The 27,120-nt window shown below is 44.3% G+C and overlaps 1 protein-coding gene across 26 annotated transcripts in view; it reads left to right on the forward strand.

The window, feature by feature from the left end:
• celf2 (cugbp, Elav-like family member 2) overlaps positions 1-23,841 on the forward strand; it is a 296,592-nt gene extending 272,751 nt beyond the window's left edge. For 4 of the 26 annotated variants that reach the window (XM_070545042.1, XM_070545098.1, XM_070545207.1 and 1 more), the window contains 8 exons: positions 1,885-2,046; positions 4,458-4,521; positions 8,701-8,835; positions 9,768-9,809; positions 12,068-12,193; positions 16,156-16,353; positions 18,402-18,545; positions 21,582-21,940. In XM_070545042.1, the coding sequence (XP_070401143.1) occupies positions 1,885-2,046; positions 4,458-4,521; positions 8,701-8,835; positions 9,768-9,809; positions 12,068-12,193; positions 16,156-16,353; positions 18,402-18,545; positions 21,582-21,709 (999 nt within the window). In that variant the 3' untranslated portion in view covers positions 21,710-21,940. Of the gene's footprint in view, positions 1-1,884; positions 2,047-4,457; positions 4,522-8,700; positions 8,836-9,767; positions 9,810-12,067; positions 12,194-16,155; positions 16,354-18,401; positions 18,546-21,581; positions 21,941-22,298; positions 22,439-23,630 lie in introns of those variants that run through there. The other 22 variants (XM_054739830.2, XM_054739831.2, XM_070545515.1 and 19 more) reach the window with 22 other exon arrangements.
• Positions 23,842-27,120: the final 3,279 nt, after the last annotated feature.

The raw sequence follows: 27,120 nt of genomic DNA on the forward strand, positions 1-27,120 counted from the left end.
ATCATCATCAACATATTTAGGTTCTTTGTATTTCTGATGATGGCACCAGAGGCATTTCCGCCCTTCTGGTTGTTGTTTTGTCCCAAACCTCCATTTTGCTGCTTCTCCTGCAGCTTCGGAAAACCCAACACAAAAACAACAAAGCAGACTTCTGGTTGCTGACGTAGCATTAACGGAACGCACGTGTCCAAAGGATTTTGGTTACATTTGGAAGATTCGTTCGACCTGCCTTATCGTTTTTACTTTTTAAAAGAGCCGTTTGAACTCCCAGAAAGGTGACATTTTTTATTTACACACTGGTGTTAGAGGTTTTTAGTCGTGTCGTCTTACAATGCAGACGTGTAACATTTGTCACTCGCAGAAACCCGACCCTAACACCACAGACGAAGTTTAGACTTTAGAAGGGGGGGCTCTTTTATGCAATGTCAGGAATGCAGAACTGTCAAGTACACAGGTGGCAGGAACGGCCAATCGCACGTTAGCAAGTATCAGCAGAGCCAATGAGCTCATAGACGGTTCTGATGGGCAACAGGCTTCAACACAAGCGGTTGTTTTTCACTTAATCCTTGTGCTCAACCAGTGTCAGTTTAATGTAGCGTAATGTTTTTGGACGGTAAAAAGTGCAGGGGACCAAAGTGTGTGTGTGTGTGTGTGGGTGGGAGGGGGGTGGGGGGCAGGGGGGGATGACCCCCCTACCTCCCAAAAAAATACGTCCATGCCTAACATGACCTCAGAGGTTTTCACAGAGCAACTGTTGGAATCGACGTTTCCGTTGGTTACCTAGTAACCCTAATTAGCCACTGTCATAATTTTTAACATTCCTGTTGATCCTGGTCCTGCCCAAATGGTTTGTAGGTACAGCCATGGTAATTCCTAAAATTTAGAGTTTTATTCCAGTCGTGTTCCCGAGAGAAAACCTTGAGTTTATTAGTGAGAAGGTTCACATCCACACCTGAACACAAATCTGCTCCAAAGTGTGCCGTTCCATCTGCAAAGTAGCCAAATCCCTCCTCTCCTTCGCCGAGCGCGGATCCCCGCCTCGAAGTAAACGTTTCACTCAAAAGGTTTTAATCCCCCCGTGGCACGTCGCCTTTGTTTTCCGACAGATTTGCCCGCAGTCAGGCTTTGATTGCACCGTGCGAGTAACGCCGCGTTGCGACAGATGATCACTTTCAGCCTCAGCGTAACTTTCATCTGAGTGTTTCTGACTCCTCTGGTTGTTCTGGTTTTGCGCCTCTGTGTGATGGACAGTACCGTACGCAGTGTGTGTGTGTGTGTGTGTGTGTTCACCTCGATCACACAGAAGAGAAATTCACACACACACTTCCTGTGGCTGTGCACATCTCTGAATCTTGCTCTCTCCCACTGGTTATCCCAATAACTCTCACTTTCTTTCTTTCTTTTTTCCCACTTGCATCAAGTCCCACTTCATGTGAGGTGATGAAATAGTTGGAGAAGTCAGGAAATCTGTGTCTGGTGAAACCGTTTTGGACTCAGAGATAACCGAGCCCTTGTGGGGGGAAAGAAGAAAGCCCGCCGGCTTTAGAGTCGAGTTTTCTGAGCGACTGCGCGCGTGTCCTGTGTCGCTGAGTGTGTGTTAGTGTGTGTGAATGTGAGGTTTCCACAGCTCTTTTAGTTCAGAGTGGTTTTTCTCCTCTACCTCTGCTGAAGATTTTCTTTCAGTAATGTGTTGATTTCCTCACCTTTATCACACGCAGCGCCTTAAAGATTTCTTATTTCAACCAATTATACCAATTATAACGACCTCCATCGTGTTTCCTCCTTTGTTTCTTCCTTTTCGTGTTCTTCTACATCGTCTGTCGTCCTTATTATCAAGTTTGGTTTTCTTCCCGTCTCACCACCTCCTGCTCCTCCTCCTCGCAGGGCTGCTCGTCTCCCATCGTGGTGAAATTCGCCGACACGCAGAAGGACAAGGAGCAGCGGCGTCTGCAGCAGCAGCTGGCGCAGCAGATGCAGCAGCTCAACAGTGCGACCACCTGGGGGAGCCTGACGGGCCTGGGGGGCCTCACTCCGCAGTATCTGGCAGTAAGAGCCGTCGCCGCCATGTCCAAAATCACTACAAATCCCAAAATATGTCCTGAAATTCCCATTTCTCCTGACGTTAGGGTTCCTCACCTTCGTCCTTGTTTCCATTGCAGCAAGGAAGCTAGATCTGCTCTGGCTTGGAGGCCCCTGGCTTATTCATAGAAGTTATGTTGTTGTAATTTTGGGCTTTTATCACCATATTCTCAGAGTGGCCCGACAGACAGCTTTGAGAAAACCAAGAATTAGGTGATGAGTTTGGTTTTGTTGGGAATTTTCTTGCTGCCGACAAACAAGCTTCTGGATATTCGATGACTTGTCACCGATGGTGGAGCTCATTCTATCAGGGGTGCCCAATCCTGGTCCTTGAGGGCCGGTATCCAGCAGGTTTTAGTTTTAACTCTGCTTCAACACACCTGATTTTAATCAGCAGGTGATTAGCGGGCTTTTGCAGAGCTTGACGAGCTGCTGCACAGGTGACTCAACCACTGAATCAAGTGTTGGAGCAGAGAAACCACAAAACCTGCTGGATACCGGCCCTCCAGGACCAGGATTGGGCACCCCTGGTCGATTCCAGAAGCTTCATGTTAGCCAGTTTTGTCCAATCAGCATCCGGTTCTTTGTTTGGAGATCACAGTCCTGTCGGTTTCAGCCACCTGACTTATGATGGACTTCTTTGTTATTCCATCCGCATCATAATGCATCCACCACCGTGCTTGAGCGCTGGCTCTGTGTTCTTTGGTCGGAAAACATCCAACTGACTTCTAAAGCCGTGTCCACACTGGAGGCGTCAGCCAGATCCGTCATGTCTAAGTTGTTGATCCTCACAGAAGTTTTCAGGTGCATCCCAGAAGCAGCTTGCCGCACGGCTAAAGCTAGGATTGGGTTCTATTTTTGCTGTTGTTAATTTCCATAGTTAACATAGGGCTAGACAGGAAGTGACAGACAGTTTCAGTGTAAAACACACAGTAACTGTCAAAATAAAAGTGGATGGCAGAGATGTGATTTCTTATCTATGTCGATGACATCACTACGTGTGATCTAACGGCTTATTTACGCCCAGCATCTTTCAAGAAGTGCAGCGGTGTGACATCATGTATGACATCAAACAAGATCTCCTTCGTCCTTTTGGTTCAATGGTGGATGGCGCAAGCAAACCGTGACCTTTGAAGTCTCGAGGGAGTTTGTCATCCCGCAAGTCCAGCGAGGAGGACAGCGGAGATCTCCGGCTGAGACTCCCCCCGGTGTGAATCGGTGCGCCACGAAGCACACGAGTGAACCGTCCCTCTGCCGTCCTGCGCTGCTGATGCCTCCAGCGTGGACCTCGTATGAGACCACACGTCTCTGTCAGTGCAGGACCTGTAGCCTGAAGGTGTCTTCTTTAGTCTCTGTGGACGAAGACCTCTAAGGTTTTTCTTAGTCTAACTGGGAACAGTTTGCGTCTTCCAGAACTCGGTAAACTGGTGACATCAGAAACGTTTGTGCAACTGGTTGAATCGATGACCTTGTGTAGAAACGTCCCCTAAGAGACTTTCCTAACTTATCCGTAATTCTTGGCTCTTCACTGAGATCACCAGATTTAGTCAAACCCGACGTGCACAGAGAAACGTCTGTGATCCGTCGGGACCGTCTTCTTATAACCGCTCCCCTCAGGAGATTAAATCAGTCATCAAAAGCCCAAAATCAGCACGACAATCATTCGAGTCTGGCCTTTTTTCTTCTCCACGAGTTCCTGAGACGTAGTTCTGTGTGTACATAAAGCAAATGCTTTCACTGGGATCGTTTTAGTGAACGTGTCAGATTGTCTGGATAATCTGGAGCCGCGACAGTCGTCCGATGCCCGAAACTGTTCTGCACAGAATCGGAGGCGATTTCACCAACTGGACGTTCCCTTTCTTATCTAGAAAACGTCACACACTTTATTCATTGCTGTTAAAAATCTTCAGTGATGAGGATTGTTGGTGAAATCAAGCCAAAAAGGACAAAAGTCTCCAAGTCAGCTGGATGCTGCTTCTTAAATCTGTGAGAATAACGTAGTTTTGTCAGATTAGGTCGAGACAAAAAGAGAGAAATCCAACAACAGAAACAAGATGTTGACTTGCTGTTAATTTGAGTCTTGAGCTTCCGGCAGCATCAGTATTCCTGTTTAGTTTTGGTATCTAATTAGTCGGCTAGATTAGAGCTTTCATGCACAAGTTGTCTGGGAGAATCATGGAGGAATACACACTTGTGTTCTCAGAGAGGAGAGATCAAACTATATTAGCAGCTCATTTACTCGTGGAGCGCCGATGCAGAAAGCTCGCCGGCTGAGAGCTCCGCTGCTCGGCTTTATGAAGGCATGCGCTGAACTTCACGTCCCCGTCCTCCTCACTCTGTTTCCTCCTCCCTTTCCTCTCTCTGTGCCCTCCTTTTAGCTGCTTCAGCAGGCGGCCACCTCCGGTAACCTGGGAGCCTTCAGCGGGATCCAGCAGATGGCCGGTGAGTCCAGAGCCCGTTTGAAGCCACCGCAGCAGCAAACTCTTTGTGGTAACTTTGTTTTCCCGCAGACTTCTAAAAGAGGACCAAAGAGCATAAGAGATGAACTCGCGTGGTGGAGGAGAGAGAGATGGTTGCCCTGAAGATTTAGTAACTGTTGCTAAGATTTGTCTTGATCTTTTAATGAGGCCAGAGAGGAGCTGTGCCCTGGGCGTGCAACTGTAGCAGCCGGGCTTTGTCGGGGATGGATGAATGGAAAAGAAAGGAGGGAAAGGGGGTGCGCAGACGTGACGGTGTGGAGGTGTTGTTCTGGAGAGTGGCGCCATCTACTGGACAGCTGGGATTTCCTGCAGCTTCAGTTGGACAAACTCAGAGCCAGACCGCTCTCGGGCTCTTGATTCCAGGAAGTCCGAAGCTGCTGGTGTGAAAAAAAGTAAAAGTCCTTTAGTGTGAGGCTGAAAGCAGAACTATTTAATTTAAAACCAGATACGATCATTCTGAGGGCAGAAATGTAGGTTACTGTAGAGTCTGAGGACGAGACTCGCTCTCTTCCTCTTTTCACTGTGAAATTCTCTCTTTCATCACGGTTTCTTCCTCCCATCCTCATGCCAGCCTCCTCTGCTCTTCGTCGTTTCTCAGCTTTTAGTTCTTGCTCTCTGGTTGGAGACAGGAGCAGGCCTGAACCCGTTGGGACCTTTAACCTCGCCTGTTTGTTTATTTTATTTTTTTAAATCTGCGGCCTCCGGCGCGCATTCTCCTCACGGCGACAGGCAGAATCTGGGATTTCTGGAAGCGAAAGGAGAGGGAACGGCGTCTGTTGGTCCTCCATCTGCACCGCTGAGCGAGAAGCCAGCGAGCGTTAGTGATTGGCAGGCGACGTGAGACAGCTGAACGGCATCTGGTCCCGGTCTTTAACACGAGGAGCTGCAGAGCTGAGAGGCTTCAATTACACCAATGAGCATTCAATTAGACGCAGCCGATGGCAGGCTGCTGCAGCGCTGGTGCACGCACACACACACACAAGACCTGCTGCACGCACCATCTGCACAACCCAGATCCGCTGATGTGCTCGTCTCATCCTCGTCTTTTTCGCTCTCCGTGCAGCCTTGTCTGCTCTTTATTCCTCTCCAACGCTGTTTTTTATTTATTTTTTCCTGCCGCCTGCTCCTCCTCTCCTCACAACTGCTGTGAAGATGTGTGTTCGGTAAGGGAGATGGTCTTTGGCAAACGCAAGAAAAGAACTGGAGCTCCAGGGGGGGAAAAAAAGGTGGGAAAAGGCGGCGTGCAGGGAGGAAGATAGAGACGGGGAAGAAAGGGCCGCTTTGTGGTTGTTTTTGTCATCATCCGAGGGAGAGGATCGGAAAAAATAGACAAGAAAAGAGTCTGACAGGAAGGAATAAAGGCCGGAGTAGAGAGGTGGAGAAAGGGTGAAAACAAAGGAGAAAGAGGAGAGAATGACGGCGAATTACAGTCGCAGTTCGGTTTTCTGACGCGTGTTTTCTAAGGCCTGTCGACTGTGGCGGCCATCTTGGATTGAGCCGGCTCCAAAAGTTACTCCGACAGCGACGAACGTTTGTTCAAAGGAGAGTAAAACTCAAACTCAAGGGAGAAAATGCAAAACAGGCACTGTAAAAAAATCTAATGTGACGGAAAGAGACGGATGGAGGAAGGACACGACCGGACAGAGAAGGAGAGACGAAAAACCGGGAAGGGAGTGGAGGTGCTTCAGAGAAAAGTGAAGGAGGTGACGGAAAAACACAACGGGACCAGGAAACGAGTTATTTAGCTGCCTGATGAACACAAACCCATCAGATCTGTCCGCCGCGGTCCAAACACACACTTCTGAGACAGAATAGAGCGGCGGGAACGCTCATAAATAAACCCTTCAGCCTGAATTGGCTCGCGCTCCAAGCATGTGTTCACAGAATTTGATAGAAAGAGTGACGGCTGCTTTTCATTCCTGCCTGGCGCCAGAATAGAAATCTATTTTAGCTTTTTGGCAGAAAATTGGAGAAAATCGCCCTGAAAACACGATTGGTTTTGGCGGCGGCGCCTCTGAGTAGCACAGAGGAGTGAAGAAGACACACACGTGTCGTTGTTTCCCGCCGTGGACTCTTCTGAAAGCACCGCAAGCTCTTTCTTCTTCTTTGTAAACATTTAATTTACCAATCAGAGCCGTGAATCCGAGTGAGAATCCAGCCATCTGTTGTCATCCTTCAGTTCGGTTGTCTGGGTGAAGGATATCTGTATCTAACACACGGGATCTTCTTCACGCTGTTGTGTTTGTGTTGTCTGTGTGTGTGTGTGTGTGTGTGTGTGTCTCCATGTATATACACCCAGACTGTATATACGACGCCTCACATGTTCCACCCTCCCAACTCTAACAAGCTCAAGAGTCAAAGAAAACCATTTTGGAAAGTTCTGCTCCGATCCCTGGTTTGTGTTTTTGCTCCAGCTGTACTCTGAAGCCTTGTCACGACCACACACACACACACACACACACACATGACAGGAAGGTGAAAGGTTGAGTTGTACTCACAGCAGGGTTTTATGGTGTCTGCATCAGCAGTGTAGTCATTAATTCTGCTTAAGTCCAGGCGTGTGTGCTGATGTCAGAGCAGACAGCCTGCAGGACTCTCCGGAGCCACAGCTGGAGCCTGACTTATGCAAACCAACAGGAAGTTTGGGCATTCCTCACTAATAAATCCTTAAAGTGAAAAGAAAAAAGCTTTTTAAAGCTGTAAGACCAAATGCAGATTTGATCAAACGTAAGTGAGGAATTATTTCAGTAAATAAAATGTGCTATTTATTGCTTTTTTGCCTTTGTTGTGGGAAACTATTTCTGTTCAGTTTTTTGCGATTAAAATCCACCTTAATTTCAAAAGCATATTTTTTCAAGTTATTTAAATCAAATGTATTCAAAACCAAATGTGCACACACCTTTAATTAATCTTTAAACACGTAAAATAGAATTTGGCACCATCTAGTGGCAAAGCTGCAGATTACAACCAAAATGAAACACCTCTGCTGCTGGAAAACTCTTAACATTTTTAAAAATTAAATTGTGTTATATTTGTTACTTTATCGTCTTAAATCTCTCACATGTGCTTCTATGAAAACACGTTTATTTGTATGACATTTTCCCAGATGTTTCCACCACACGGAGAGCCGTTAGGATTATTTAAAATAAATATTATTTCTTTATTTTTTCATCTTTGCAACTAGAGGAGTAAAATCAGTGCACGTGCAAATCTGTTGATTTAGTTTTCATAAAAATAGTTGCAAAAAGGATTTGATTAAACAGCTTTTTCTTTGCACTTTATTTAAAATACTGTTTTTAATGACAGCTTCAGTGACACAATGTAAGAAAAACACTTTTATAAACAACGAGTCGCCATCTAGTGGCACAGTTGCAGATTGCAATAAAAAAAAGTCCTTTGCATGAGTAGAAAAGGGCATAAAATCTATGTTTTATAATTCAGTGCAAAAATAAACCCAACCATGTATATTCGGTAGCATTTCTGCTGAATAAATGTTTGAAAATTGCACATAAACCTTTAGTGTTCGTATATTTATACACAATTAAATGTAGAATGAGTCCGGCTCCACTAATGCATCTGTGAAGGACGTGATTAATCCTATTGTTACAAGGACAAAATAACAGAGCCTGAAGGAGGCAGCAGTCGAAGTTTTAATGTATCATGAGGCTAAAATACCTTTCAAAGTGTGGAAGAAAGGTTTTGTTTCCTCCTGTAGTCTCGGAGGCCTTTCCTCCGGGCTTTACCTTCATGCTGCTGAAAGAGAAACTTAAGGTTAACTAAATCACTGTGATTATGCCTGCCTCCTGAGCTGCTCTGCCTTGGAGAAACACACCAGGACTAAACACTACGGCAGCTGCTCGTGCCGACTCTGGCCCATTTGGGACTTATTAGGGAATTCAGCTGCTGTAGTGTTTACCTTCACACTCTACAGACTCTTTATTTTTGCTGTAGTTGGCTGAAGAAGAAAAAAACGGGAAGGCAGTCTGCAGGATCGTTTCCGGGTACATATGTAAAGGGAAGCCACGCGGTCCACTGGTAATCCTGCAGACGCCGAGCTTCAGTTCTGCCCTGTTCCGGTCCAGCCAGGCGACCCAGCCGCTCCCCCAGGTTTGACACCACCCTCTCTGGCTCCTCTCTCCAGGTATGAGTGCTCTGCAGTTGCAGAACCTGGCCACTTTAGCAGCGGCGGCGGCGGCAGCCCAAAACTCGGCCAGCCCCTCCACCGCAAACCCCCTGTCGTCCAGCGCCGCCTCCCTGGGAGCGCTGGCCAGCCCAGGTAACGCCGCAGCCACTCCGGGTGGGGGGGGTCCGACACCTGCCTCCGCTCTCCACCGTCATCATCTCTGGTGTTGTCACCCGGCACGAACCCATCAACCGAGGCACCGCCACTGGTGTTCCTCTGGTGTGTGTGTTCATCTCATCACGCCTTCATTTACGAGTGACGCCACGCTGACGTGGACACCCTCCCCACCCCGTCCGTCGTGTGACCCATCCCACCGTGCTGTATACGTGTGTGCATGTTCCCGTGAGGTTCTGGTGTTTGTTTTCAGCCGTGTTTGCTCCTCGAGGCCCGTTTGGACCAGGCGCAGACGGCTTCGTCTGCTCCTGTGTGTGTCGATAATGTCCTGATCGTAGCTGTTGAGTGTAAAAAAAAAAACAACCACGTGTGAACCTGGCTCAGGTTAAACATGGCCACCTTCAGATTTCTCTCCACACATTGCTTCGTCCCGTCTCCCTCCTCCTCGTTACCCTCATCTCCTGCTGCTGCCCTGTTTTTGACAAGCTCTGTGTTCCTGCTCCACCATCCACCCCCACCTTGTCGGCTCGGCCTCGCTCCAACAGCACACTCTCACCAGAGCATGAATATGAAAACCCACACCCCCCTCTCTCCTCCTCCTCCTCCTCCTCGCGCCGCTCCATCCCACTTCCACTGCCCGTTCTTGTCTTGTCTCACCTGCTACTTCTCTGTCTTTCATCCCAGCCTCTTTTCTTGCTCTAAATGTCAGACCAACCTTCAATCGCACACACTCAGGCTGAGCTCCTGGGCGTGAATTAGTGGTGCTCTCCTGCATGTGTCAACGAAGCTGAAAACGTCACTCCAGTTTGATAAATATAGACCGTTCTGCATGGAAACAGGCCGCTGTCTTTGCTTTGCCCTGTGTGCTGACACAACACTCCCTCTGCCACGCCATCTCTTAATATTTTCAGCGGCAATCCTGCTTTGTGGGCAACGCTTTGATGAGATGAAGGGTAAATGAACAGATTAAATCTCTGTTTTTGTTTTTGTCTCAAAAGAAACGAGGTAGCACGCTCCGTCTCACCCACCATCGCCAGCATTGTTCTGTGTGTGTGTGTGTGTGTGTGTGTGTGTGTGTGATTTTCGTATTTAATGTGATTATTTGGATTAGAAACTCACCTAAAACAAACTTTATGGGAACAATGTGATTTAGTCGCTGAAGAATGATCCCAAAGCTTAAATAAAGGTAAATGAGGTACGTCGTTGAGTGTTGTGGCTGATATCGTCCTCTTGCTCTTTGTGTACTTCATGTCTGCTGCTCCGCTCCGCTGCTGCCACGCTTCACTTGTAACCACCATATCATTTTGCATGTAGAGTTGCAAACTTGCAGCATTTTGTGAATGGAAATGAAAACCAAAGGTGCTACTTGTATACTTTTAAGCATCAGTGAGCTTATAGATTGACTAGGGTGAACCTTCTCAGAGCTGTTTACAGAAGCGTGTCTTTTGTTTTTAATAAGCTCTGTCTTCTCCATCCCCAGTGAGTGGTGGTGGATGGCTGCTTATATACCGAGCCAGGATCCTCAGGAGGTTTCTCCCTGTTAAAAGGGAGTTTTCCTCTCCACTGTCACCGCATGCTTGCTTAGCATGTGGATTGCTGTAAAGACACTGACCCCGGTTTCACACTGACAACATCAGCGGAGCGGCTCACTCGCGAACTTCGAAGCGGTCCTTTTCGCACTGGGAGAGTCTTGGCTGCGGCACAGCTTCCTCGCTGCGCCTCGCTGTACTCGCGAGATTCTAAAATCCCTCGAGACTTCCGACGCCCTCCTCGCGAGACAACGAATTCCCTCGAGATTACCGCCATCCTTCTTCATCGAGAGATCACAACCCCCGCGAGGAATCATACCGCTGCACTTCTCTAAAAGAAACTGGTGGTAAACAAAGCCGCTCGGTCACACGCGCTGACGCAAGTTATGTACAACATCGCAACGTTGCATTTTATTTTGAAAATAAACGGGGATTTTACACTGAAACCGTGTGCGGTTTCCTGTCCCGCTCTATGTGAACTGCGGAAATCGACGTGTCCCAGAAGCGGCTTGCGGGAAAAATAGAACTCGATCCTATCTTTAGCGGCGCTACATGCTGGGACGCGCCTGGAAATTTGCCGCGTCGCGGCTGGTTTGAAACACTCCATAGACTAAAACTGGATTCTATTTGAAGCGGTGCCGCTTCGCCGCCGCTCCGTTCCACTGCTGCTTGCAGTGTCGAACCGGGGTGACACTAGTCAGTGACTCGATGTGACCTGCTGGGTTCCTTATATAGGAAACGTGTTACTGATTGGCTTAATGACCTGACCTGTACTGGAATGTTTACTGTGTGAAGGTCCTTGCGACGACTCTTGTCGTGATTTGGCGCTTTAGAAATAAACTGAATTAAACTGAAAAAGGACTCTGAAAGTGCGTCCGTCTCCACTAGCAGCCATCCCATCCACCCACACACACACATGGACGTAATTTTGGGGGGGGGACAGGGGGGACACGTCCTCCCCACTTTTTCCAAAGTCAAGGTTTGACCCCTGCACTTTTTACCATCCAAAAACAATAATACGCTATATTAAATTGACACTGGTTGAGCTCTAGGACCAAGCGGAAAACAACAGTTTGTGTTGAAGCCTGTTTCCCATTAGAGCATACTGTAAAGATACCAACCCCCACCACCACCCCCCACTTCTAAAGTGAAAATAACGTCCATGCACACACACACACACACACACGCTTACAGCTGAGTGTGTTAGAACATCATGTCCGAACAAACGGCAGGGTGAGAATTACGTGATTTAGTTGAAGTCGACACCTGGGATAAAAACTATCTGAGGTGTCTGTTTTAGTTTGAGATGTGCCAGTATTTAGAAAGATGGGGCGGGGCTTAAAACTGGTGGCGCTGCGAACCACCGGGGGGCACTTCTGCTGATGGCGTTTAAGAAATCACTCAAAATGTTTCTAATAAAGCGAGGAGGGAAGGAAACCAGCGAGCCTGGTTTGTTTACGGTTTTGTGTTTTTTTACTGATGCTGAATGACTACACGAAGCACCTGAAGTCCTATAGCTGCAGGAAAGCCTCTACCTGCAAACGCTGTGAACTGAATGTTTTGTATAACAATGCACTTCTTTTGTCTCCTGCTCTCCCCTCTTCACCTCCATCCTCACCCCTTGTTTTTGTGTTTACTCTCTCCACCCCCTCCACCCCTCCCTCCCCCTCTTCCTCCTGCAGCAGGCACCACAGCAAGCTCCAACGCTGGCGCCATGAACTCACTGACCTCTCTGGGCACCCTGCAGGGCCTGGCGGGTGCAACTGTGGGCTTGAACAACATTAATGCACTAGCAGGTAGCATCAACAGTGAGTATTCACCCTGCCATCAGCATCTCCACCCCCCAGCCACTCCGCCACCAGCAGCGAGTCCGAGCAGAGAGAACTAAACTTTCACCTCAGCCGCTCGTGTTTTGTCATTTTCATGTGACAAATTCAGCCATGAATTATTCATTCTGGCACGCAAACTCAATTTGGATCCATCGCAATTTCTCATCTGAGCAATTTGTCGTGAAATGAAAACATCAAAAACACACGTGAACTTGAAGGAATGAGGTTATAAATCAGTCGATCAATCATTCCAGTGTTTGGGTCTCTCTGTTAACTCAGAGGTTTCTAATGTTTTTATGAGACCGCTTCCTCATTTATTCATCTGACCACAGATCCATCCACCCAACCATGCATCCCATCTGCTTCCTGGTTGCATCCCGGGATGTGCTTGCGGTTAGGGTGCTGATGTTGCGTCCCAGCAGAGTCGGATGGTGGTGTTCTGTCACATGTTGGTGTCGCGTTCTCTGTTGCCTCTGATTTGGGAAAAGGTCAAAAACAGCAGCTAGTTTCAGACCATTCCAGTCTCTCAATGTGAACCTTTAGTCTTTAAAATCTTTATAAATTGTCATGAAAACTAAATTAAATATTTTTCTTTGAGGTAAAAAGATATGAAATTTTACTAAATTAAATGCAGTCTTAAAACTACAAGGACAAATCTGCAAAACAAGCTAGCTTAAAACATGTTTTCATGCTTCTTAAAGAGCAAGTCACCCCCAAATCTACTTTTTTTTCTGATAAACTATAAACGCGTGTCTAATCGTGCTGCAGACACGTGAAGTCAATAGTTTTGCACTTTAGTGCATTTTAGTTAAAATTTACATTTTCTGCCTAGAACTGTCAGTGTTGTGCCGTTGTCAGGTAAAAACTCTGCATTTGAATTTAAATCTGCCATCGCTATTGGCTAAGAGGTACCCTAGAACCTTAGCTGGTACCATATGATGTCACAATGTCGTGGTGAGCCTGTGTGTGTATTTGTTAGCGGCTCCGCCCTCTCGGTCTGCAAGGCAACAGCATTTGTTGCATTTTTCAAACAGGAAGTGGGAGCGGAGTAAGAATCTGGTAGGGGTGACTTGCTCTTTAACAACGTTCTTACATCACATAGCTATAAAAATGAAAAATAAAATAATAAAGTGGTTCTCTTGCATTTTACTCAAAACCTCCACCAATAAGATGATTCAGACTAAAACCAACTATCGGACCATGCGGTTGTTGGCCTTGCCAAACCCTCACCCACCCCTGGGTCCTCCACTCATCACACACTCACGCCTTTAGCAACAGACCACCTCTGGTGTGAGAGGTTCTCCGTTCAATAATACCAGAGAAGGAGAAACAGCCGGCTGCTACCACTTCAGCTTTTGGACAAACTACCAGAGTCCCAAAAAGAAAAACACAGTTTGAAATCACGGACAACTAAAGATGTTTGGACCTGAACGGCGACCGGTCTTTAGTGCTTCCTCGTTTCCTCTGGTGATGTGGGTTCTCCTTTCAGGGGAGCGTGGCCTAGGGATGATAGCTTGAAGCTAGCTTGTTCTGCAGATTTGCCACTGCAGCTTTAAAGAGCAAGTCAACCCCTACCAGAGTGTAACTCCACTCCCACTTCATGTTTGAAAAATGCAACACATGCTGTTGCCTGGCAGACCGAGAGGGCGGAGCCGCTAACAAATTCACACACACTCAGGCTCACGACAGCACTGTGACATCATAATGTACCAGTTTACATCATAGCATACTTCTTAGCCAATAGCGGTGGCAGATTTAAATTAAAATACAGTGCAGTTTTTACCTGACAACCGCACAACACTGCCAGTTTTAGGCAGAATATTTAAATTTGAACTAAGATGCACTGAAGTGCCAAATTATTGACGACACGTGTCTGCAGCACGATTAGGCACTCGTTTATTTAGTTTATCAGCAAAAAAAAGTTTATTTGGGGGTGACTTGCTCTTTAAAATCAAACATAATATCATAAAAAATAAAAAACCGGGTTTAGCAGCAGCAACTCATCTTCTGTTGGACTTCATTGGTCGCTTCACTCTTCTTTGCCACGGTGCGTCAGCTCACGGACATGTGCAAATCTCCAGCCCTGTAGGTCCCACTACAGGATTTCACCAGTTGAGATCTTGACTCTGATGCTGCAGAACTTTGCAGCCGTTGTTCGGGATTGTCGCCCCGTTTTGGACCAAGCTTGTGTTGTGGGACAGCCAGTTCATGCTGGAGCATTTTGGCCTCGCTCAAACCATCGACTGTCCACCACCGTGCTGGCTGCTGGGATCAGGGTTGGTTCCCTGTAGATGTGGTTGAATCAGGCACACGTACATATTTCTATCTACATGTTTATGATTTCAAACATGCCTTCTGTGTGTTCCGCCGCCCCCTTCGAGCCGAGCGGTGCGTGTCCCGGTTCTGACCTCTGAGGAGATGGGTCTGGGAGCTTAATCAGAGCTGTTATGACAGCAGAGATCCTGTACCACCGGCCTCTTCCACCACATTATTCTCCTCTGACCTTTACCGCTCCCCGGCTGAAGTAGCTGTATCCGCCTCCGTGTATATCACACATGCCTCTGCTTGAGCGCAGGACACACACACACACACACACACATGCGCGTTCATCCCTTTAAACCGGACCAGTCGCTTCCGTTTTGCATCCTATTTTGTCCGAGCGTCCCCCTCACCCCTCCGTCCTCTTCCCTCCGCCTCCAAACACCCTCATTTAAACACATCTAGGCCTTAATTGAATTGCAAAGGTCACCGGTGCAATTATTCCTGAATAAATGAGCGACCTATAATCCGGAGCGCTGCGGTGATAATTTATTTCACTGTGTCTGACGGTGAGACGACAGGACGCCGGTCCGTGTCAGACCTCCTCAGACACGTGCCCTCCGCCGTGATATTAAGCCGTTACAAGCAGCTAATGAGTGTTACTGCTGCGTCCCTTCACTTTTTAAACTCCCCCCTCGCCGCCTCCACGCTTAAAGAGAGACGTCACAGATGGGAAAAACAACGATGATCACAGCTCGCTGTCTGCTGTGGTCGGGCAAACGTTAATGTGCTGCTGAAGTTCTGCGATTGGCTCGTTCGCTCCTGAAATCAGGTTTGGCTGCAAGTTCAGCGAGTCAGAAAACCTCATAGGGCCAGACTAATTCCTGCTCTAATTCCTAAACAGAGATAAAAAAATTATTCTGTACAAATATTACATAGCTATTCATGATTTCTAGCATAAATGACTTTGGCGCGAATGATGTGCGAATACAGATTATTATTTATTTGTTTCTGTAGTTTTAAACACAGACGCTTCCTGTGTGTCTCTTTTCAACGTGTCTTTATTTAATGTTTTTCTATGTGCTCAAATTTATTTTAAAGCCATTTTTTTAAATGTGTGTTTTACAATGTATGGAATGCCATTTTAGTCAATAAGTCCTTACAAATGATCAAATATGCTGTAGGTAGTGTAAAAATATGGGAGGAAACTCCTTCTGCTCTGCTTGAATTTATTCTTGATGTTTTATTCTGAAGTTATTTTATATCAATGAAATTTGTGTTGTTGTTTTTTTCTTATTGACATGAATGGCATTCCACACTCTTGTGGTGGTTAGCGTTTTCTAAGTAGTCTTGTCTTGTGTTTCTGGTTCGTGGTCCGGTAAACGCTGATGTTGTGATGCGTTTGCGGCGCTTTTCTCTCAGGTTGCGGCTCCGGCTGTCATCCGCTAAACTCATAAAGCACTTTGATGTTTGTGACCGTGATCTGTGTGCGTCCTGAAGTCTAGCGTTTCGTCTTGGTGTCTTCTCAGTGTGTGTGTGTGTGTGTGTGTGTGTGTGTGTGTGTGTGTGTGTGTGTGTGTGTGTGTGTGTGTGTGTGTGTGTGTGGATAAAACACAACCTTCAGTGGGAGCGCTAATGAGTAAGTGCATTCTTCTTTCTTTATTGTTGGGTTTTATGTAAAGTTGCTCAAATGCTCTCAGGTATGGCGGCTCTAAACGGAGGCCTGGGAGGAGCCGGGCTAACCAACGGTACGGCAGGTACTATGGACGCGCTGACGCAGGCTTACTCAGGGATCCAGCAGTACGCCGCCGCAGCTCTGCCCACCCTCTACAGCCAGTCCCTGCTGCAGCAGCAGGGGGCCGCCGGCAGCCAGAAAGAGGGTCAGTAGCCTGGGGGGGGAGGGGGTCTGCCAGTTTAAACATCTTCAGGAGGTGAAACTACAACTTTGTTGCAATCATAGCGACTCAGACCCGTAGGCAACCACGTAAAATGCATGCTTGCTTGTCCAGGGCTACGTCCCAGAATGCACAGGATCTTTGTTGACATCTTTGAGCGCGAGCACAAGTGGTTAAACTACACAGGATAGCCTGCTGTCGAGGTGTAATGAACAGATCCCAAATCTATGAACACTCTAACGTCTGAAGACAGGTGGATTTTCAGAGAGGGGCTTAACTCTGCATTCATGACTAAACTGAATTAGTTCGAAGCCGGTACGAGCTCTAGGAAGACGAAAACCGTTGGTCCGATTTGCTGAAGTCTTATCCACAAATCTGCCGGTGAGACTTTTAACAGAAAGCTCTGGACGCTTCGCTCTTGAAAAATTAACGGCTTTCGAAACTCTGGAGGCCTGCGATTGTTTTGCTTGGAGGAAAGTTGGGCCGATCTGTTCGTCACAACAGAGAGCCGCGGTTGAGCTGGAGGTAGAAGTCGGACCTGGCCAGCAGAGTGTCGGCCGTTGGTGAACGCTGAAGAGAACGGCCAAACCCTCACAGCGACTGCAGAGCCGGGTAGGTCTTCATCGATGAGTCTCTATTCCTTTACTCGTTTATTTATTTTAGGACATTTTCACAGTTTGGGACACCTGAATGAGAAAGCAAAAGCACGACTTTGATCAAGTTTTTAAAAACCGCTTCTCTAAATAGTCTCAAGGACTTACCACGGACAAAACGAGCCTCACCAACTGCCTGTTTCTGCAGGAATCCAGCCGCCTTCGGCGAGTCCGGGTCGCCCGCAACCATCTCTTTCATATTTTGCGGTTCTTTACGGAGGGAATTCCAAGACGACGCTTTCTAAAGCCCCCAGCGGACCGTACAATCGACCGCACGTCAAGGCCGAACCATCAGCTTAACCCTCCTCCAAACGTGCAAACGCGATTTCTTGCCACTCGCGAGAAACATTAATGTCACTAAAGATCCTCCTATTAGGAGCAGCAGGTACAGTTGTACCAGCCCTCGTTTAGATTTTAATTTATTCTCCCAATTCAGGTGAATGGAATACAAAAGAAACACCCAAATTAAACTAAATGTAAATAAATCACAACACAGATGTCGACTTTTTCAAGTAAAGAGATGAAATCGGGACGATGCACGAGTATTTTCTTCTCAAATGTCCTAAATGCATAAATTTAAGTTTCATTTCAAGAATGGGACAATTCCTAAAACACAATCTCACATTACCTGGTAAAAGCATTTTAATGTCATCTGGTTTTATGGAGAATCACAACCTAATTATTACTTTATTCTCACCTAACCTCTGAAACATCATCCTGGTCTGACTGAATCTGTGCTAACAACCTGCCGTTTTGAGGCAAATTTACCCAAAAGCCTCATCCAGCACCACTGAATACAGATCAGATGATGAAATGTGCAGTAAAACAAACACAGCTGCGTGCTTTTTGTTGCACGTCTCATCTCTGCTTCCAGCTCAGGATGAATTTGTAAAGAAGCTTTCTTTCTTTATTCGACAGTTCGTCCAGGAGTTCAAACCCCTCCAGGAGAAACGCTTTGCTCCCTCTCGGCTGTTTTTAGCTGTGGAGAGCGCGTATGAAATGGTTGTGAGAGATCTGACCTACACCCGTTACTATTAGCATGTGTGAGAGGGAGAGGGTGGAGAAGCAACCTGTGACCCCACCTGAAGAGGGACAGCACAGAGCTGAAAGGAGGAATTAAAAGCAGCAGTTCAGGGAACGCCTTTTGTTTGCAGCAAAGCAAAATATGATTAATAAATGAAAACCAAATGCTTTCATCTCCTTTGAATGTCTACGTTGTTTAAAAGCAGCAGCAAACCCAAGGTCACCAGACATTGTGCTAAAGCGGTGAGCTTCGTTCCTATGACGACAGCACGGCAGTGTCAGCCTCCACGTTGTTAGCGCTCCGTCTCCTGCTGCTTTACTTCAACGTATTATAAACTCTGACTATCATCCCACCAGGTCCCGAAGGTGCCAACCTCTTCATCTACCACCTGCCCCAGGAGTTTGGAGACCAGGACTTGCTGCAGATGTTCATGCCTTTTGGAAACGTGGTCTCTGCCAAAGTCTTCATCGACAAACAGACAAACCTTAGCAAGTGCTTCGGTAGGATTAGCTTCCATAAGCTAACCTGAGATCATTTCTTCTTCTTTTTTCTGATTAGCTAAGTCTCAAAACAAGATTTTAGCTGTCAACCCCTTATTTGCAAAATAGAAACTAATAAAACATAAAAGTTTGGTCAAAAAATTCCCAAAATTAACAATTCTTGTATTTCCAAAAATTAAAAACAGGCCAGGTTTGATTTAAAAGGGGCTCGTTTGTGTTAATGAAGACTTTTCCACAAGAGTTGGGACTTTTATCCCTTTTCCTGACAGTAACTGGAGCGTAAATGCAATAATTTTTATTTGCATAAACGGACAAGATGCATGAGAGGCTTCAGATCTGCACAGCAAGGAGAAACTGAAGCGTGCACAGAAGAGGTGACAAACTCTTCTGCTTGTCAGGAAACAAATTCTGATTCTAAAGACAAGATTTTACTCACTTTAAGTGTTTATTTGACTCAAATACTTGATTAGTTATGAAGATCAATATGTGCTATTTGGTAATTAAAGAGATACTTTGCAATTTTTTCATATGTTTAAATCATTTTCTTGGGCCAGTATGTGCTAAAATGACCCTTCGCAGGGTTAATGAAAGGCCACCTAGCCCCATCCACCTGTGGCCAGAATATCGCACTTGCAGCTTCACAGTTACAGGTCCAATCAGCTGGACACCAGCTACATTTGCTGACCTACCTGGTGCTACAGTCGCTTCCAGCAGGTTTCCTACATGTTTTAGATCAGAACACAGCTGATTTGTTTAATTTAGTGATGAGCCACTCCTGTAGACACCAAGGAAGGATGGGAGACAGTTCAGCTGTTAGATTAAGGTGTTAAAAAGACAAATGCACAGCAAAATAGTCCATTTTGCTTTTGGTTTTACAAACAGACACCAGGGGGTGCTAAAAGCAAGCCTCAACTGCCTAGTCTCCCTTTAAAGGTGCATTATGTAAGAATGAAATGATATGCTATAAAATGTATATCCTGTGGTCAAAACTGGTTACTGCAGCCCATTTTCCAAACATACGTACCTCTTTTAAAAAAGAAAAACTGGCAATCCCCAGCTGGCTGAGAAGGAAATCTGATTCAATGAAACCTTTAGACTGTTTTGTGATTATTTCACCGTAAAATGCCTACATATTGATCCCTCAAGATTAACAAACTGAAATTTAGCTATTGCTAATTAAATCCATTTTGGAGGTCATTTTGATTTATAGCCCATTGACCTGAATTGATTTAAAATAAAGGCAAAAACCGTAAATTCTGCAAATGGTTTAATTTCTTGCACAGTTTTGATGGCTTATTGCAGACCAATTGTTTTATGTTCTAAAACTAAATGACTAAAAAACTAAAATGTTACCTCTCACCAAACTATATCCAGTGTTTTGATTTAAATAGGACTGACTGAGACCTGAAGCTCATACGGATTTTATAAATATAAATAAATACACAGCCCAAAAGTCACCACCAAAGAAAAGGTCACGCACTCTCTTGTTTAGTTGGACCTGCTTTAGCTTCGACTACGACACACATTCGCTGTGGCATCGTTTCGATAAGCTTCTGCAACGCCACCAGATGTATTTAGATGTAATTATCCAATAGGAAGCTCCTACCTGTTTGCTTAGTTGTTGAATATGAGAGAAGGCAAATGTTTCTAGTTCACCTCAGTTCAGTCTGATTGGGGCAGTGGTGCCCCTTCTCATTTCATAGAATTAAACGCGGGTTTATTGCCACCCACTTTGCCTCCTCTCAGCTATCTGTTGCAGATGGTCAATCTCTCCGGTGGCCATTAGTGATTTAGTAAACTGTATTTCTCTCAGCCGTATGTAAACTTTGTCCATACTTGATGACAGCTTCCTGTCAGGTTCCTCAGTGTGCTCGGTAGGGCTGCTCGATTATGGCAAAAATAATAATCACGATTTGGTGACTGAAATTGAGATCTCGATAATTTAAGACGATTTTTCAATTTATGTTGATTTTATTTGTTTTTATTCAGTCATAAAATTGCTCGGGGCACAATCGGGACAAAAATAAATAAGAAACAAGATGATCACTAAAATAACTCCTGATTCCCAGTATAAAAAGACCAATATACTTATAGCTCATAGTTTATGACCCAAGGGCTATAGACCTTGGTTTAACTCATTTAAGTCTAACCAGTACAGACCCAAATACCAATATCTTGCAAATACTGACAGCAAGAATTATACAGTGGCATTTATAACAAATACATTCAAATAAATTGATGTTCACAAAATGTTGCATAATATTTATCGAGTCACGTCAAGGTGCTGTAGGAGAGTGCACTAGCACCGTGTTCTCAGAGAGATTAGTTATTATTAATCAGCGTGAGGAACTTATTTCTATTTCTACCATATTTATAAACTATTTATTTACAAGTCCATCAGTTAATGTAATAAATGTCCCAACCACAGCTCCACCCCCCACCCCCCAACCCGGTTTCACAGCAATCAGGGGCAAGCTCCACATGTGTTTAGCACGCGCACATTTAGCTGTTTTAGCGGCTCAGGAGTCCGCAGTTACGGTTAACTCTGGTTGATCCAACAGGAAGCCGGCTCTGAGAGCCGTTTCTTTAGCGACCGACACATCACTACATCATTCCCTTTCCTAATGTCCTGAAGAACGGTCCGGAGTGCAGGCGGAGTGTTTAGCTAACCTGCAGCAGGAAATGTCAACAACAGTTATCCAGAAAGCAGCTAAGGGTTACCAGAGATGTTTCTGAGGTGTTCGCTAGGTACTTTTAAGATTTAAAAAGTCAAGAAGGGGGTCTGAAAAGCTGTTAGAAATAGCGTCAAAGTTGCTAAGTTGGCAACACTGTGGGAGGAGCGCTTCATTTGTAACTCAGGGCAGCGCAAGTGGGAGGAGCAAATAATCGGCTTGTTTTGTTTTTATAATCGTTCAAAACTCAGATCGTAATTGGTTTTAAAATTCGATGAATTGAGCAGCCCTAGTGCTTGGTTTTCACTTTTTCTGTCAATCATTTTTCCAACCAACCATCAAATGTTCTCCCTTTGTTTTACAGGCTTCGTCAGCTATGACAATCCAGTGTCAGCACAGGCAGCCATCCAGGCCATGAATGGCTTCCAGATTGGCATGAAGCGCCTCAAAGTTCAGCTGAAGCGATCCAAGAACGACAGCAAACCGTACTGATCTTAGCACTAGGGTCTATCTGCTCCCCCTGTTAGCACTGCTAGGGTAAGTCCCCCTCCCCCATAAAAGAAGAAGAACGAATGATAAAAAGAGAAAAAAAAATACCATCTTGAAACCGAGCCAGGGCTCTAAACGGGGCCTGGGGGGGGTTGAGGTGGGTTTGAAAGATGGGATTGTGAGAGGGAGGGGGAGACGACCTACAACCACCCAGAGGGAGACAGTTTTTTTCTTGTTTCTTTAACTTTCAAGTATTATTATTTATTACAGTTTTATTTTTTAGACACACATGAACTCTTCCATTTCTCCATTTTTGTGCATTTTTTCCCTATACAAATAGATTTATCTAGAAATAGATATAGATAGATCGAAAGATAACGGAAATAGCTATTGGGCTAGCTAGTAGCTGGCTTTTTTTAAAAGTATTTGTTAAAACATATTTTATTCGTTTACAGTGATTATTTATACAGAGTAGCAGAACAAAGATAAAGACAACAGAGCCATGATCTTTTTGTTTTGTTTCTATCTTTTGTTGTTTTTGAACCGGTTGGTGAAGGGTTCCATTTAACTTTCTTTTTTTTTTTTTTTTAAGAAAATCTCCACACGCCGATATGCACATTCGCCCTTTGACCTCCGCGGTGTTGGTTGCAGGTCGCCGCTGCTTCTCCAAACCCCCTCTATGCCTGCTGGCAACCCGGGAGCAAAGGCTGCAAAACGTTGCCTCTTTACCGTAAAATCCGACTGCCGTTACACACTACCACCACAAGAACACGAAAATCACACACTCCAGCTACGTCTTATCATTTATGTACAAAAGAAAAAAGTTTTAAGGGTAAATCATTTTCTGGGAATGCATTGGTTTTTGTTTAGAACACGACATTACAGCATGTACAGTATTTTCCAAAAACAGCATCCTGAATTAGATGAAGGGAGTACTTGTTGTAAAAGAGTTTATGGGGTTCACTGAAAATACTTGATGTTTGTTGAAAGACTTAAAAAAAATAGTAATTCACAGTACAGAAGAGCCACAGGCTTGTAATTTTTATTTGTAAAAAAAGCAGTTCTATTTTTATACGACATTTTTACTGCCTCAGATGAAGAAAAAAGATTTTATTTATTGCCTATCGTTTAGTTATTGGACTCCGATTAAGTATCGTTAAAGTCGACCCTTGTGGAAAAGCCTCGTGGAACTGGGTTCTCCGGTGTTTTGGGTTGTTTTTGTTTCATTTCTTTTCCAGTGAACAAACCACAACTACGATACTTTTTTCGTTTTTCGAACTGCGACACTCCCCCCCTCCCACACACACACACACAAACCCCCACTCGTCACGTTTTTTGTGCCGTCCGTCCATCCATCCATCCATCCATCCATCTCTCTTTTCACAACTCTCCCTCTATTCATACACATCCAGACTACTTCTTCGCTTGTTGAATTTCTACTTTTTTTGCTGCATATTTTTATGTTGTTTTATGTGTTTTTTGTTTGTTCGTCGCCCCCTTATGTTTACCCTTTTCAAAAAAAATTTAAAAGATTAGAAAGTTAAACGATCCCGCTCGTATTTACGCCCCAAAAAAATTGTTTCCCAAACGACAACATCCATCTGGGGTCTGATGGATAAAGCTTTGGGTGCTCTCTGTTTTTTGTGTATATGTTAATGGTGAGTGTGTGTTGTTGCCTGTTAGTGAAGTTAATATTCGGATAATTTTCTAATCTGTAAAGAAATAAAATCAAAGCTAAGGAAAGCTAATTGACATAGCGTGTGGAGTTGCTGTTCTGCCGGTTCGCATTCTTGTTTGTTGTTGTTGTTTGTTGTTTCTCCTGATTTGTTTTATCTTTTGTTTTCAGGGAAAATGTTGTGTTGTGGTGCTCTGGCTCCTTGTGTGTAACTTTCTCCTCTTCCCTGTTTTTCTTTTCCCCTTTTAGAACAACCCATCTCCATGCCTGTTAGCTCATCGTTTGCCTAGCATGTCTACGTGGCGTCAAAATTTTTTTAACAAAACAAAAAATATCCACCGAAAAAAGTGTCATGGTCCTCTTCCTCCTACCCCGTCATTATTTTTGATGTCTTTTCCAAGCTCACCTGATCATAACCTGGTTCTCCTCCTCCGCCGCTGCCTACTGACCTTTTGAACTTTTAGGTTTTTTGGACTTTTATGATTTTTTTTTCTTACTTTTTTTGTGTTTCTTTTTATTTTTTGCATGTGACCTCATTTGGATCTGTTATCTGGGAGGGTTTCAGGGAGGGAGGCAATAAAGGAGATGTGGGCAAGAAAAATGAATCAATGTGAAAAACATAAAAAGCTGCATTCATATAAAGACTGAAATTTTTATGGAAAAAACATGTCCTTTTTGAAAAAAATAACCTGTGGCATAACAATTTCCTTTGAATTTCTTGCAGTTTTTCATTCTTTCTGTAATTTTTTTTTTTATTATTCATTTTAAGTAAACTTGAAAGTTCACTACAGAAATTGGTGCGCCATCTTGCTTCTGTTTGCTGATAAAAACCAGAACCAGAAGCGGTCCGTGCCGGTTTCTCAGAGAAATAAGACTACTTCCAAACAGTTTTGAATAAAAACTGTCTGATCAACATTAGACTCTCTCAGAGCTCTGTAATGGTTTTTACATTTTTCAGGCAGTGTAAAGTTTTTTGATAAGGCCATTTTAAGTGGCTCTGTTTCTCATTCAAAGTCTATATATAGAACCACTTTTTCTAGAGTAGTTTAAAGGTTAAAAAATTACAAAAAAAGAGACATTTGCCCTGTTTGGGGGGAGAAATGCTACCTACTTGTCACCTTTTGCTGAACTGACTCACAGATAGACAATCCGTGGTTTAAATGCACATGATGAAATGACCTATATTTTCTACTGTTTAACTGTATAGAGGAAAAAAATTATGATTACCTGTAACCCGCGTTAACGTCGGTGCTTCTTGTGAGTTTAGTTGTGGTTTCATCACGAGTCCAATGGTCTTAAATGTCTCATGTTTTTCAAGAGAAGACTAAAAAAATCAGTTTACTTGAACAATAGACAAAGCCTTTGATATTACTATAATCGTTTTTTGTTTTTCTTTTTTTATTTTAAGGAGTCCCTATTTGCTAAGTTTCTTGTTGGTTAATTAGCTATATAAAATTCCTAAAAATATATATAAATATAAATATATCTATATATATCTATATATATATAACGTCAGCTTGTGAAGCATCAATGTCATTATTTTATTTTCTCTCGTGGGAAACAATATTTAGATGTGTTTTGTTGTTTGGCAAAATGTCTTATAAAGAAAAAAAGACGAGATCAGTGGAGTTTAGTGCCAAATTCTGAAGGTACTTCCTGCCTAGCGCGTCAGTGTATTTCTTGTGAAATTATTTGATAACATGGGTATTTTATTATAAGTGTTTTGTATGGATCCCTCATATTTAAAATATAGATTTAAAAAAGAGTTTGTTAACTTGCTATTCTGTGGTCTTGTTGCCTGAAAATGTCATGTTTTCTCTTTTCTTTGTAAAGATGTAAAGAAGTGCCCATGTGTCATATATATTTGTGTGTGTATATATATATATATATATATATATATATATATATATATATATATACACACACACACACACACATATTCACATATATATGAATATATCTATAAACACACACATATGCACACATGGACACACAAACACTCTCTTGCAGACCTCAGTTTACTTTTTCAATGTGCGTGAGAGCCCCTGAGCGTGAAAGCCTCTTCAGCAACTGCTACCGCCCGCTAGCGTGCACACACACGCACACACACTGATATTTCTCAACCGTTTCATTCATCAAAGCCTTACCATGAATCTTTGCACTCCTGGTCTTTCTCATTAAGCATCTCGCACACAGAAGGTTTCAGCAAGTCTTGTATTTTGTTTTCTCCAAGAGCGTATAGCTGTCGCACTTTCAAAATAAAATCCAGCCGCACCAAGTTTTAACGTGGTATTTTTATTCAATGTTTTATTTTTCAACTTATTACAGTATGTTCTTCATGCTCAACTGAAAACAAAATGTTGATGTTTGGATATTAACAATTATATTGTAATATAATCAGTTTGTATTTTGTAATAAGAATAAAATAACTGTGAAAAATATCTTGTAAAAACGTGAAAATATCACATCAAACCATTAAAAAGATATTTCTTGAACAATAAATGTGTCACATTATGAATCGATATGGCTGGGTTTTATTTTGAAAGGGTAGTAATACACTTCCTGTTTCTCAGCTGAAAAGAAGAAAAAGAAATTAGAGTTGAAGCCTTATTCCTCTAAATCCTCTTCTTCCTTTTTAAAATATTCCAAACGTTTTTCTAGTTTCTGATTGGTGGGGCGTTCATGATGTAAGCACGGGGCAAGGCTAGCTCAATCAGCCTCGACGCTTTGAGGAAGAAGCACACGTCGCGGGACGGTCCAGTCCAGACATTGCTGCTGAAGTTCTTTATTTTATTGTAGTGGCGCTCGTAAGACTTCTCCATTATGTAAGTCTTGTTTGTAATGGGCCAAAATCATGTATCGATGCCAAAGTGTGTTCCAGACCTTCACAGACGAGCTGTTTACATGGCACAGTGTTGGTGTGAGTTTATCTGCTGCCCCCTTGGCCCCCTCCCTGATATCCACGTTTACGTCTGCAAAAACAAAGAGGCAGCATTGTTTTCTACAGAAGCTCACCAGTCACCTTAACCAGGGAGAGGTGCACCAGTATTAAAAGAGTAGAAAATGTTGTCAGTCAACGATGTGTGCCAAGTCTAGATTTAGTCACGCGTGCAATTAACCTCACACTTCCGCCATTTCGTCCGGAGCAGAAAGACAAAGAGAAATCGAAGGTTTGAGGGATGCCACTCCGCCAGGCAGGCTGAGGTTATTAGAAACGGGGCCCGCTCGGAGAAGCATCTTATTGGAATAGCGACAGGGGAAATAAAGCGCTTGTTGGCTTGAGAGGAAGAGGTCACGCCTGTTGGTCCGCACAGGAAAAACAACAGCCAGAGCAAAGATGAAGGCAATACAGCTTTCATTAGATCCTCTCAAACACCAAACGTTTTCTGGTTTTTCTGCGAGCGGCCACAAACGGACATACCTACGTGTTCGACAGCTGGAAAGTCCAATTAATGGACCAGCTTGTGTACCAATGCAGTGTTGAAATCTTTGCATCAGAGAACTAAAACTGCACGTTTCACACCCTCACTCGTCTCTGCACCGTTTTTCGTTACATGACTCAGCATTCTGTGCTGTTCAAAGTACACGGCTGTTTGCGTGACAAACAAAAGAGCGGCCCGTGTTGCGAGTTGCCGAATCGCACTGCCTTGCACACAGCCCGACGTTGCACAGTTAAAACGTGAAGCATCTCGTCGTCATTTCAGCGTCGAAGCACAAGAGGGTTGTTAGAAGCAGAGCT

Source organism: Nothobranchius furzeri, chromosome 1 (assembly GCF_043380555.1).
Source record: "Nothobranchius furzeri strain GRZ-AD chromosome 1, NfurGRZ-RIMD1, whole genome shotgun sequence".
NCBI lineage: Eukaryota > Metazoa > Chordata > Actinopteri > Cyprinodontiformes > Nothobranchiidae > Nothobranchius > Nothobranchius furzeri.